Source organism: Alnus glutinosa, chromosome 11 (assembly GCF_958979055.1).
Source record: "Alnus glutinosa chromosome 11, dhAlnGlut1.1, whole genome shotgun sequence".
NCBI classification, from domain to species: Eukaryota; Viridiplantae; Streptophyta; class Magnoliopsida; order Fagales; family Betulaceae; genus Alnus; species Alnus glutinosa.
Window position 1 is genome coordinate 18,087,752 of NC_084896.1, and position 14,165 is coordinate 18,101,916.

The 14,165-nt window shown below is 38.0% G+C and overlaps 1 protein-coding gene across 1 annotated transcript; it reads right to left on the reverse strand.

Moving 5' to 3' along the window:
* Positions 1 to 8,052: 8,052 nt before the first annotated feature.
* Positions 8,053 to 12,941, reverse strand: LOC133882933 (ABC transporter G family member 1-like). Its single transcript, XM_062322173.1, has 8 exons — positions 12,567 to 12,941; positions 12,374 to 12,453; positions 11,341 to 11,811; positions 10,644 to 10,730; positions 10,369 to 10,494; positions 10,073 to 10,270; positions 9,505 to 9,591; positions 8,053 to 8,888 (listed from the first exon to the last, which is right to left on the reverse strand). The coding sequence occupies exons 1-8, from the start codon at positions 12,889 to 12,891 to the stop codon at positions 8,202 to 8,204; spliced, it is 2,061 nt and encodes a 686-aa protein (XP_062178157.1). The 5' UTR covers positions 12,892 to 12,941; the 3' UTR covers positions 8,053 to 8,201.
* Between the last annotated feature and the right edge of the window lie 1,224 nt (positions 12,942 to 14,165).

Sequence of the window (14,165 nt, forward strand, 5' to 3'; positions counted from 1 at the left end):
GAAAAATTGAAACCGCCTGAATTTTTTTTTTCCTCTGTTTTCTTATTTTATTTTTTTCCTGTTTTCTTATTTTTAAAAGAAAGAACTAGATCTATCTCCCTTCAAAAAAAAGATCTCTCTCGACCATATCTCTCTCCCTCTCTCTCGTTCTTCTTCTTCTCTCTCTGTCTGGCAACTAAGACGAGCTACGGGAACAGGACGACGGGATCTGGACACGAAGTCGGTGACGTCACTGAGGTCAGATCTAAAGCGGAAGGTTGGATCTCTGGTCGGATACAGAGAGAAATTCGGACGAAATATGTGGATTTCTGGCTGGTTCTCTCTTCCTCTTTCTTTCTCTCACCCCCTCCGGCCTCCTCGTCACCACTCTCTTCCAACCACCAGACAGATCTTTTTTTTTTTTGGTAAGTGAAATTCTTAGGTTTGAGATACATTTTGTGTTTGTTTTGGGTTTGGATTGTGATGAATCACGGCTAAAAGACGGGGATTTGAAAAATTTTGGGTTTGATTTGTGAAGGATTTTTTGACACCCGGGATATGTACCCAGTGACCGGATCTTCCGTTGATTTCCGGTGGAACCTGAGACCGAACCGATGTAACGTAACGAAGCTGCAACACCTTGGGGATGTATACAAAGATGATTTAGAATGAAAGCCACTTTGGGGATGTATACAATGACCTGTCAAACCCAAGAAGAACTGAAGAAGCCCGATTCTCCAATGGATTTCCAGTAGAACCAGAGCTGATTTTCGGTGGATATTTATGGTAGAAAGTAGAATCTATGACCCCTGGACAAAAAATAATAATAATAATAATAATTATTAAAAAAATAATTATTATTTTAAAAAAAAAAATAACAAATTCTGGATAGTTTAGCCCAAACCATCCAGAATTTGTTATGGACGGCTTGAGCCAAACTGTCTGGAATTCTAGACGGTTTGGCCCAAACCGTTTAGAATCCGAATTCTCGACCTATTCCAGAATAAACCGTTTGGACTTTGTTCCAGACGGTTTGAAAGCGTCCAAAATTCTTGAAATTTTTGTAGTGAAACCCCAACACCCAATACCCATACAGCCATATAAAACTGTCCTCTAACAGGAAGTTGGGGGGCGACAGAGATGTGAGTTTCTCATATGAAAGACCATTTGTATTCGATATATTCTGAAACTTCAGAGGCATCCTCCATTTTCCTAAATTTTGTGCCTAGTTTTGATACACTTCAATAGCAACAAGATATGTAACCCTGCTTTAACGTTTCATACATTTAGAGCAACGTGGTACTCAATTAAGGATAGCAGTTTGCCACTGACCTGGAAAGAGAGGGAGGGGGGGATGGAAGACATCTTTATGAAGTTTGAAACTTTAATCATCAATTTCTTTAACAAGTCTTGCCTATCCAGCCACACAGCCTACAAGTTTACAACCAAAACAATAAACTAAAAACATAACCAACGACAACACCAGGCACAGAACTGAAACGAACAGCGACAATAGCACCAACAACCAAGCTGGAAATCATAAAGAAAACACATAGAAATTACATAAGAATCATAAAGCATATCCAAGGTATTCTTAAGCTTAGCATATCCAACAGATTTGGCTAAAAAAGAAAGCAAATATTTGCTTTCCTGCATCTCCAAATCATTCTTAAAATGAATCTCCATAAAAATGCAATTCTAATACAATCACAGATACCAAACAGCATAATGCAATGTCTACAAAATACGACTAGGCCTTTAAGTGGCTACAAAATATGATAGGCCTTCAAGTGGCTTCAAACTATGATCCTATCTAGGGCACGTTAGAAAAGTGATATTTTGGCCCGTAAAAATATTCTTTTTGACTTTCAAGTATATTTTTTTTACGTCGGCGAATATATTCTTGCCCATCTTCATCCAAAATACTTGTGTCCATAAACATGAATTATTTTTCCTCTTTCTCTTCTTTCAACCGAATCGCTCTTTCTTGAAGGTGCAATTCCTCTTTCTTAAGAAGAAACATCTCTTTGTTCTGCTCACATACTTCTTCAAATATTTTAAATTTCTACTTCTTGTCTTCATTCTCCATAAACATGAATTATTTTTCCTCTTTCTTAAGAATTGTTCCACCCGGCATACCCAACTAGCTGGGTCTTCTGAGCCATCGTATCATGGAAAATCTAATTTGGCAACCTTTGGGAAGGTGGTGCTAGATTCAATCCGGTTGAGTCCTTTGCCCAGTCTGTTCTTAGATGAACTTGCATGGTGGGATGGGTCGTCTGCACGAGATTGTTGGAACTGGATTGACAAAACAACAGCTCATTGATGTGTTTGGTTAGTCAATCCTCCATAAAACCCAACGCACTCAACTCCTTCTCATGCGGTCTATACTTGGGTTCGACATGTCGAGACTTGGCTCTGATACCAAGTTGTTACGAGCTTGTGTTTGAAAGTAGGTAACGGGTTTAGTGAGAGGTAAAGCCACAGGATCAGTTTTAGCACGTAATATACTTTAGCACATAACATTGCATAACATAGTATAACATCTCAATAAGTGAATTTATCCTCCCACTTATCCCCAGGAGTTTGCTAAGTGCTACCCCACTTAACTGCAATGTTGCTAATAATTTATCCCTCTCATAAATTCGAACTGTCAAGTGATACCCCACTTAACCGCAAGATGCTAATAATTTATCCCTCTCATAGCTTCGAGGTGTTAGGCGCATAATTCTCATCTAACCGCTGGGCCTTGGCATGCATTCATACATAATTTTCATAGAATATTATCATTTTCGCAAATCACATTTTCCTTCCAAAACTCAATCCTATTCTTTTGAAAACACATTTTCATTTAATACATATGTAAAACATCTCAAAATATATTTATTCGTGTAATTAAAATAACAGGGTTCAAGAAAATATACATAACATGCTTTTGTAAAATAATGCTGGATCAGTAAGTTTGAACTTACTATTTAGGCTTATTCTCTTAGGATGACTTTTTGCGCCTTCATAAATTTTCTGCATTAACATTGTACCTCCATATTAGCCTATATTCTTTATTTCTCATTCCTAAGCCTTATTCTAAATCCTAAAAAATTTGGAAGCATAATGCCATGTTTACAATGTCATAAATCCAATTTGTGCATCATAACGACATATCTAAAATGTCTTAAAATTAATCGGGCATCACAACGACGCTATTGTAAAATACCTAAAAATATTTAGAAAGCATAACGCCCCATTTGTAATTTTAAAAGAATGATTAAATATAATATCCTTTCCAGATTTATTCAATCACACTTTCCCCAACAATTTAGGCATTATATCAACATAATTTTAAATTATAATAACTAGAATGGATATAAATTACGGATAAAAGAATTTATACCTAGCAATTCCACTGCTCCAAAATTTTCTCACTATTTTAAATATTTCTCTATTTTCTTTTTCCTTTTTTTTTTTCACTGTTGTCTGCTCGTAAGAGAGAGTGTGAGGAGTGAGTGTGAATTTTTATTTTTTTTTCATGCCGGACCGGGTATTTATAGGTAGAGTTTTGGGGATCCAGCTGATATTTTTTATAAAGATTTAAACATAATCCTCAGCACCAGACATAACTCTCATTTCCTCTCTTTGAAAAGTCCTCCAAACTTTGTTTAGATTTTGTTGGTACAATTTTCGGTATGGTGTGAATCTGCACGTTCCTTTGATATTCTTCACGCTTCTAAATAACTCTGCAAAACAACAAAACCTAGGGACCCTTCCGAGGGTCTCGCTCTGATGCCTAAATTAGCTTCTGTGAGAAAATAATGTTCTATGCATAAAATTGAATCTTTGTTTATACCTGGGGTATGGGCCTATTTATAAGCAAAGAAGTGGAGTCAAACCTGGATTAGGACTCCTGCTCCTTGTTGATCTAGAACTGCTGTCAGAATTCTAATTGGACTTTAATCCTTCTTAGACTTCTAATTTGATATCTTCTTAGACTTCTGATCTGATATCTTCTTAGACTTCTGATATGATCATTATTCTTATCTGTTTGGACCTTATTTGACTTTTGAATCTCCTCTTTGGATCGGGTTGAGTGGGATTTATCCCCAACAGTTACCCCCCAATTCCCTTATCTAAAGCTTGCTTGAATAATGGGAATTCCATGTCTAAGGAAACCCGATCTTTGTCTCCTTCTGAAAACCTGCTAACCTGCAAAACCTGGGGGTTAAATCTTACCCCCCATTACCTTCTTGTTTTTCCTTAGGGTTTTCTCCCTGTCTCTTGAAAAACCTGCAAAACCCGAGGGTTAAATCCGACCCCCCTGGCTCTCTTTATTTCTCTCTCTCGGCAAGGATTGATCCGAGAATGCTTTCTTCTTGCTCTCGGCTAGGACTGATCCGAGAGTTTTCTTCTCGTACTCGGCTAGGACTGATCCGAGAGTTTTCTTCCTGTATTCAGCTAGGACTGATCCAAGACTCTAGGCTAGGACTGATCCGAGAGTTTTCTTCTTGGACTCGGCTAGGACTGATCCGAGAGTTTTCTTCTTGGACTCAGCTAGGACTGATCCGAGACTCTCGGCTAGGACTGATCCGAGAGTTTTCTTCTTGCTCTCGGCTAGGACTGATCCGAGAGGCTCCTTCTCGGCTAGGACTGATCCGAGAAGTTTTTTTCTTGCTCTCGGCTAGGACTGATCCGAGAGGCTCCTTCTCGGCTAGGACTGATCTGAGAAGTTTCTTCTTGCTCTCGGCTAGGACTGATCCGAGAATTTTTTTCTTGCTCTCGGTTAGGACTGATTCGAGAGGCTCCTTCTCGGCTAGGACTGATCCGAGAAGTTTTTTCTTGCTCTCGGCTAGGACTGATCCGAGAGGCTTCTTCTCGGCTAGGACTGATCCGAGAAGTTTCTTCTTACTCTCGGCTAGGACTGATCCGAGAGGCTCCTTCTCGGCTAGGACTGATCCGAGAGGCTCCTTCTCGGCTAGGACTGATCCGAGAAGTTTTACCTACAAAATAAGCGACATCAACGGGTTCCCGGTCCCTAGACCGGGAACACTCCGATGCTTAAGTCAGCTTTATTCATTTATTCTGAAAATACTTATTCCCAAAATCTGGGGAATTTTCTGTCTAGTCTGAATTAAAAATAAAAGTCTAGTTCTTTGCAAATATAAATGCTAAAAAATAAAAGCAAGCCTGAAATTCCCGAGAGTCCTTTTTATGGGATCACGGGCAGATACTGTTGTTTCCTCGGCTCTCTATGCTGTGGGCTTCTGCTTCTTCGGTCCTCTCTTCTTTCTATGTCATCTCGGGGAGCATTCTCTTGATGCCTCTCGTCTAGCTGAGGACGGTCTCGGGGATAGTAATCCCGTGGCTGTTGATCTCGGGGCTGATAGTCCTGATGATTCCGAGGCCTGTTATTTCCTGGATGGTTCCGTCGCTCTCCCAAGAACCGAACTAGCTTGCCATTCTTTATGAATTCTTCTATTAACAACCTTAGGGTTACGCACCCCTCGGTGTAATGACCTGCTTGTTTATGGAAATCACAATACTTCCCTGCATTCCTATAAGGAGGATTACATGGTATCTTTTACAGTTCCCGAAACGCTGGATCTCTCTTGATCTCCATGAGGACTTCTGATATCTCGGCATTAAGAGGTGTAAAGTTGTAATCTTTGAACTTCTTTACCTGCCTCTGCTCTTCCCCATCAACTTTCCTGAATTCTTTCCTTTTCTTTTCTGGGGCTGTCTCTCGGGGTAGTCTAGAACTGGCCATAGACTTCAGCGTCTCTTCCTGATTAATGAATTCTTCTACCTTATCCATGAGGCCCTGCAAGGTACTCGGTTGCTTCCGGATCAACTTCTTCATCAAAGGCTCCTCGAGTGAAATTCCCTGATAAATGGCAGCAAAGATCATATCCTCGGTCGGATCTTCGACCGTAGCCTTCTCTTGGTTGAACCGAGCCATAAACTCCTTAAGACTCTCATTGCCCTGCTGGTGCAATGATAGCAAATATCCCGAAGGCTTCTTCCTTGTCCGGAAAGCCAAGAACTCCGTTAGAAATATCTTGGACAATTCCTTGAACTGATCAACAGAATTCGGGGGCAACTTCCTGAACCAGTCTCGGGCATTCCCCGAAAGAGTAAGAGGGAAGGCCCGACATGCTATTTCATCGGGTGTCCCGTGAAGGTCTAGATGAGCTTTGAAATTCTCTAGGTGATCCAAGGGATCTCTGTCTCCTGCATAACTTAGAATTTGGGGTGCCTTAAACTTATCGGGAAGCTGATAGTCTGCCACCCGTCTGGTGAAGGGTGAGTCTAAACCCATTAGGAGCTTGTCCACCATTACGGATCTGCTTTTGTCCTTTCTTTCCATTTCCATGTACGTGCACCTTCTCTCCAGCTCGACAATAACTCTACTCAGATCTCCTTGGCGGTCATCCTCCCTTCGAGGATTAATGTTGCTATTGTGATCTTCTTCCTCACGCTCATCCCTGTTCATCTCGGGATTGGGCTGTTCCGGCCTCCTTCGCAGCAACTCGGCATTCCGCTGTGTTAAGGATTCAATCTGGGCTTCCAACGCTGCTATGCGATCTTGATCTCCACCCCCCGGGGGAGGGTTCGGTGGAGGCTGCAAATTATTCTGAATAACTGGCTCCTGTGGGGCCACGGGCTGTCGATTGGTCTGGCTTCCGGAACTTGTGTTCATCACCATGCTGGATCTTTTTCTTTTATGAGGAACGAAAAATCGTTTCCCACAGACGGCGCCAAACTGTTGGTACAGTTTCCGATATGGTGCGAATCTGCACGTTCCTTTGATGTTCTTCACGCTTCTAAATAACTCTGCAAAACAACAAAACCTAGGGACCCTTCCGAGGGTCCCGCTCCGATGCCTAAATTAGCTTCTGTGAGAAAATAATGCTCTATGCATAAAATTGAGTCTTTGTTTATACCTGGGGTATGGGCCTATTTATAGGCAAAGAGGTGGAGTCAAACCTGGATTAGGACTCCTGCTCCTTGTTGATCTAGAACTTTTGTCAGAATTCTAATTGGACTTTAATCCTTCTTAGACTTCTAATTTGATATCTTCTTAGACTTCTGATCTGATATCTTCTTAGACTTCTGATATGATTATTATTCTTATCTGATCATTATTCTTATCTGTTTGGACCTTATTTGACTTTTGAATCTCCTCTTTGGATCGGGTTGAGTGAGATTTATCCCCAACAGATTTTGTCTTATTCTTGGACTTTTCTTCTTCTTCTTCTTTTCTTTTTGTCTTTTGAAACAAACTCCCCACTTCGTCAGATTCTTTTCTCTTCTCTTCTTTTGATTTTCTTTTCTTCTTTCTTTGAGTCACGTACAGGTCTTACCTTTCTCTTATGCTATTTTTTTTATTATTTTTTTAAAAAAGCTACTTACTTTCAACATATCTTAAAATTTTCTTCTTGTTTTATTTTTAAATTAATTTTACATACAAATTTCTCACAATTTTAATTAATATATTTTAAATCAAAGCATTTAAATCTTAAATGTTAAACTATCCATAATGTGTATCAATGCCTAGTTCAAAGTGTCCACTTTTAGTTCAAACTGATGAAATAAAATTAGATATCAAATATATTTTCAAAATATATTTAATTCTACTTAAAACTATTATTCATAATAAAGTATTATTAGTTCACCTAATAACTTCTTTGGGTGTTACAGAAGGTCTCTATAGCTATGATGAAGAACCTGCGAGAAGGGAAGAGAAGAATACTAAGAGACTACACGGATGTTAATCCGAGGAAAGAATCCATGAATTATATTCAATTTAATTCACATTCCCAAACATGTTTCTTCAATATGTTTTTTTTTGTTTTAACTTTTTTTTTTCACAGTATTAACAATCTTAAAAACATTAAAGAAGAATACGAAAAATTGCATATCCAAACGAGCTAAATAAATGCCTTCCATATATTACATTTTTATAGGATTTGATGCTACTGTTAATGAAGGGATACAACCTTGTGCCAAGTTGTTTCCCTTATGAAGAGTTGCATCTCCTCAAACTTGATAACCTTTACGGAAGTTTTTACCATTAAAGAGTGTACGAATATCCATCATATTCTTATTTAAGAAGTCAAAATACATTGTTTTCTAATACTTGCTAACCAAATTACACTATTCTCTAATATTGAGCTGCATCTCCTCAACATTTTTTGCTAATATTATTACACTTTCATCAATGCACTCTTCTACAGACTCTCCCCATGTAATGGTGTAGCAGAGGGATTTATCATGACCGTTGCTGTTTGCTTGGGAGGCACCGACAAGAAAGCTCTTAAAGCAGGCCTAATCTTCTCACTACTCTTAACGATAACCAGAAACAAAATTCGATACAAAACTACCATTCCCAACAAGATAGCAAGATCCACCCACTTAGAGTAACCCATTTCCATTCCCCACGTATCCCTCAAAATTTCTTCACCGGTAACTCTGCGTGGCCCTCCGGCGGGATTGCCCGGAAAGGTTAGCCCTTCAAACTCGTTCTTAAACATCCCTTGGTAGGCATACTTGTGGAAAGCAATGTGGTAGAATGGATATTTCCAAACTGGCTTGGGCATGTCCTGTGGCAATCGGAAGAATCCGCCGGCTAAAAGCATGAGCCCTTGAATCCCGGCACCCGTTATTATACCCATTAGAAAATTAGGCACGAGGCTTGCAACAATCATCATCAGGCTCTCCACCAGCATCATGCAAACAAACAGCACAGCAGCAAAGTATATGAAGTGTTCGGCTCCTTTGTGAAGTCCAGGAAGGTAATAAGCAATTGCTCCGGGAATCAATGAAATCAGTAACAAGTATGGAACAGCAGAAAATGTGTTGCCGATTACATATGTACTTGTCCCATAATGCCCATTTAATCTTTCTCGTCCAAATACCTGGATATTTGAGAGAATAGAAAACATTGGTAATAATTGATAATGATATGCGCTCAGAAAAATATGTACAAAATATAATGATATGATTAAATCAACTGCTCATAAGTGTGCATATATTGAGAATAAGATACTATCATAAAATTTTGGGAAACTTTACTTCTTTCCGAACTGTCGAGGGTCGTACAATCATAATCTCGTATATCAAAATTTACAATGTTAATTTTCCGTAATTCAGACTATTTTAATTTCACTTCTACCGTTAGAGGTTTACATTAAGTCAAACAGCTAACAAGTAAAATGTAAATTTGCCAAAAAAAGAAAACGACTTGGCCATGGGTTATCAAATGAGGTTTTTTTTTAAAAGAAAAAAAAAGAAAAAAAAAAGAAAAGATATTAAAAAAGGGGAGTGTTTTGGCATTCTGGCATCCTCGGTTAGAATTTAACAGAAAATTAACAAATGTGTAAATTTAAAAAGAACTGAAACTTAATAATTCAAGAATATAATCGCGAAACTCTTGACAGTTTGAAAGTAAGTGAAATTTCCCATAAATTTTTGGATAAAATCTATGTGCTTAAAATTGATTAATAGTTCAACGATGAGTAAAACACATCAAACCTTCATGTCCTCCACGAAAGAAGGGAATCCACCGATGGTCATGAAAGTTAGGAATGAAGCTACAAACATTAGCAGTGAACCTCTTGCCTGAAAAAAATCAAAATGTATAATGATTAATTTAGCTTTTTAAGTATTGATCCTAATCTGTATATACTGAATCCAGCCTCTATGCCACATGTGTACAAGTAGGGTCACAGTCTTTTACCCGACCCGTAAACATGGTACGAAGTCAACGGGTTAAGGTTGAGGAATCTAACCCATTTAATTAAATGAGTTGGGTTAGATTAGGGTTGATCCATATAATTTTATATCCATACCTCAATACGATGTAAACTCAACATGTGACATAAGGGTTAACAATTATTGATACTATACCCGTGAACCCAACACAAACCCGACATGAAATTAGTAGGTTACGGTTAACGAGTTTAATCCATTTAATTAAATGGGTAAAATTAGGGTTAATTTGTATAGTCTTATATCTATCTTTCGACACGATTCGAACCGACACTTAAACACGACTTGCTATCCAAATATATATTTTTGTCCTGGATAAGAAATATCTCACCTGAATTGATCCATAAGTAGAACCAAGATCGTAAAAGATGGTGGCGAGGCCAAAACCCAATCCGACATAGATAGCTAGGCGCAGCCAGTAGTAGCCTAGATCACGATACATGTTCACGAAAGACCTTCTTGTAAGAACCAGACACTGAGTTATAAAGCCTGCGTGCCTTCTCTTCTTCTTCTCCACTGCTCCACAATCCTGAAACAGAGATGTCAATTTCAGTCTTTAATTTCTTTTTATCTTTATCTGTGGAAAGAAATTAAGCTATAAAATGAATTCCCCTGCAGCTTAATTACATGTTCACATATTTCAGCTACTTGTCTTCCAACTTGTTGGTACGCCTCAGATGATTTATATGACTTTGTAAGAGTGACAATTGCTTCCTCTGTGGGTGTTCTTCCATCTACACCTTGCTCAAGATCCTGCAAGTAATTCAAATAAAAAAAGAAGAATTTCTTAGATTTCTAAGGAGATTGTTTTCTAGATATATCATATCAACATGCTACTTAACATATTTCCATACGAGATCAGAACTTCAATAAGACTGAAAATATTCTGAAATTTCCCTTACCTTATCAAAATCCTTGTTTATGGTCTTCAGGAAGTGATCAGATGGATTTTGGAGAGTCGGGCAGGGAAAGCCATTGGAAGCGAAAAACTACATTAAATTGAAACGGGGGAAAGTTTAGTTACATATTCCAACACCAAATGTTTATATACTTTGTACACATAAACATATATTGTTAGGAATTGAGCCGACAGGCTGACTGAACTGATCTGATAGGCCACAAATCAGTCCGAGGCCCGGTTCCATTGTGCCATGTGTAGCAGGAAATCAGGCCCAATAACAGTGAATTGTGCTCCAAGCCAGATAATCATCAACCCCACTATGCCGAATACAATCCTACTTTTGGGGCATTTGGATCCTCTTCAGTTCAAGTGAACTGGAGAGGATCCTTGTCTACTTGGGGATGTAGGATGCTTAAACTAATGCCATCGTGGGAAATAACCCCAGGAGTAGGGCGGAACACAACATGAAGGTCAATCAAGGTTAAGGGGACTTTTGGTTCAAAACTCAAAACTCATACTTAGTGCATTCATCTCTCTTTCAAGCAATACTGACTTAAACATCGGAATTATTCTCCGCGGGCATCTACCGGCAGGCTCTACTGCTTACGTTCTTTCTTTTCTACGGATGTAAATTGGTCAAGCATTTGGCACTAGAAAACTGTTGTTAACATATATATATATATAGCAGAGACACTTGCCTCATTGGCTAGAGAAGCAGGACCAAAATATACTGTTCTCCCAGACGACAAAAGGCAAAGATTGTGGAAAAGCTGGAAGACTTCACTGCTGGGCTGATGGATGGAAGCAATTATGGTCCTTCCAACTCCATCCATTTGATCCAGCCTTGCTATTCTGCTCATCACATAATATGATGCTGCGCTGTCGAGTCCGCTCGTTGGCTCGTCAAGGAAGAGAAGCTTGGGGCGTGTGAGGATCTCTATGCAGATGCTGACTCTTCTCTTTTGCCCACCACTGATGCCTTTGGCTCCCCACCCACCAATTCTTGTGTTCATGGCATCCTGCAACCCCATTTCTATTATTGTCGAATCGGCTCTCTCCTTCTTCTCCGACTTGGACATGGAGTCCGGCAGTTGGAGCTGAGCTGAGTAATGCACGGCTTCTCTCACCGTTAATGTTGTCATCAGAGTATCATCTTGTGTTACGTATGCCTATGACCACCATGGTGAAATTAAACTAATTAGCAAGGTTTTATTGTCAAGAAGAATTGATTTAGTGATATTTGCTACAATTCTTGAAGAAATATATTTGTTTCTTTATTTATTTAAAATATTAGAATATTAATCAAATAATTAAATCAACCATTTTATATAAGCTTAAGCTTTTGAGATAATTAATAATTTAACACATATGATATTAAAACTTAGGTTCTAAGAGTTTACCTCTATTTTAATTAAATATTTCACATGTTGGATCTCACTTATTAATGGATAATTTAATTAAATGATTAAATCCACTATTTTTTTATAAGAGTAAAGTTACTCTTCACACCCATTTTACACCGACTAACCTGATCTGATCATGTGTTTTAAGTAGTTTTCCTTTCTTTTTTTGACATGTTAAAGTTAATTAAAATAAACCACATCAACTGGTATGAGATGGTGTGAAAAATAACCTTACCTTTTCTATAAACTTAAGCTTTTTGAATAATTGATAATATAAATAAAAATAAAATAAAGATTTTCTTTTTCTTTTTCTCTTCTTTTTCCTTACCGATGTCCCAAAAGCCAGCGCCTGTTTATGGCCATTGATGAGAATTTCCCCTGACTGCCTTATGTTTGAGCCTAATCTCCCTGCAACATAAAATACAAGTTATATATATACATTTGTCCATAGATTTTTGTTGAATAATCTTTTTTTTTTTCTCAGAGCAATAAACATTCTAGAACAAAAACGACAATTTTACCTGCGAGAGCATCAAGGAGAGTAGACTTGCCACAACCAGAAGGACCCATTATGGCCAAGACCTCCCCTGGTCGTGCATAACCAGTCACACCCTCAAGTATTGATCTGCTGCCATTCTTTCCGTTTGAAACCGTCACCCACAAATCTTGCCATGTCAGGAAAACACCACCCTCCTCCGACATACTTCTAACGGCGCTTACTCCCCCGTCACCTGCAGGCACCGGATGAATATCAATGGTTTCCAGTTCTAAAGATGCTGAACGTGGAGTTTTTGGGTTCTGGTTTTGCCCATAACAACTGGTATTTGGTTGAAGAAGGGAAGCCATGGCCAATTTCTTTCAAGTCTGTTTGGAAAGAGCTGAGAAGAGCTCAGTACTTAAAGGCAATGGGCTTGTTTGGCAAGCCCTGGACCGTAACAGAGCAGTGTCAGTCGCTATTCACAATTTTTTCTTTTTTTCCCATTTTCTAATAACAATTAACATCAAAACATTCCTACATTTTTTATTTTTTATATCACATTATTAATTTTTTATTATTATTCAAATAAAAAAATTTATTATAATACAAATTTTTTTTTTTTTTTTATACAAACTTTTTTACTTTATTTCACATCATCACTCTTTATTAATTTTAAAATTAATAACTCCTACCTTATCATTTACATATATTTGCCAAACAAATCCAATACTCTTTATGCATGCTGCATGCAGCATGAATGCATGATGGTATAGCAAGCAGCATGATGGTACGTACAGAGAGCATTTATGAGCTTGTTTGTGTTTCAATTCAAATTAGACACGGCAATCAAGCGTAGTGTTTGATGCATTTCTACGGTCGGGATTCATTTTACGACGAACGTGTTTCTCGTGGAATAATACAACCCAAAACTAGCGAGGAATAGCCAGCAAAACTTCATCGTCCAATATTTGTCCCCACTGTAATTTCGGTTGACGAATCACCGAGCGTTAATTGATGTGCTCAGCTTTCAATCATATTCTGACACTTGGAGACACACAAATCCTTGTTTGTGATGTACGACAAATATTGATTTTCCATCACCCGGTATAATAAGAACCGAAAAATGTAAAATTAGTCCTAATGATTTATTTGATTTGTATTTAACTTTCCATGGTATCAAATGAGCTCAAAAAATCTTAAGGTATACTAAAAGAATCATTTACTTTTTACAGTTAAATTTCGTCTACTGACCTAACAGATTCTGTTAGTGTAATATGTTAGGGCCAATAAAATTGTGACATGTGTCTTATTTAAGTCATTAAATGAAATTTGACTGTAATGAGTAAATTATTTTTTTGGCATACCTAGAAGATCTTTGCGTTTATTTTGATACCACGTAGAGCTAATTGTAAATCAGTTAAACCATAAGAATAAATTTGGCATTTTTCCCTAATAAGATCCTCGACAAATTAACTTATAATAAAAGATTTACAACATATCTACGCTAAGCTCTTCATCCATGCATGCTAAACTTCTTTTACGGAAAATAAATTGGAATAAAAGCTAAATTAACGAACTTCATCTATTAGTCAGAAGATGATAGTTTATGTCCCTTGTGTAATTCAGTCGAAGAATCACACTA

Bases quoted from the DNA above. Each gene is read 5' to 3' on its own strand.
- LOC133882933 (XM_062322173.1), bottom strand. From the start codon at position 12,891: ATGGCTTCCCTTCTTCAACCAAATACCAGTTGTTATGGGCAAAACCAG. The intron at 12,454-12,566 runs GTAAAATTGTCG...TTTATGTTGCAG, and splicing joins TCTCCTTGATGCTCTCGCAG to GGAGATTAGGCTCAAACATA. The intron at 8,889-9,504 runs GTTTGATGTGTT...TCAAATATCCAG, and splicing joins CTTTCGTGGAGGACATGAAG to GTATTTGGACGAGAAAGATT.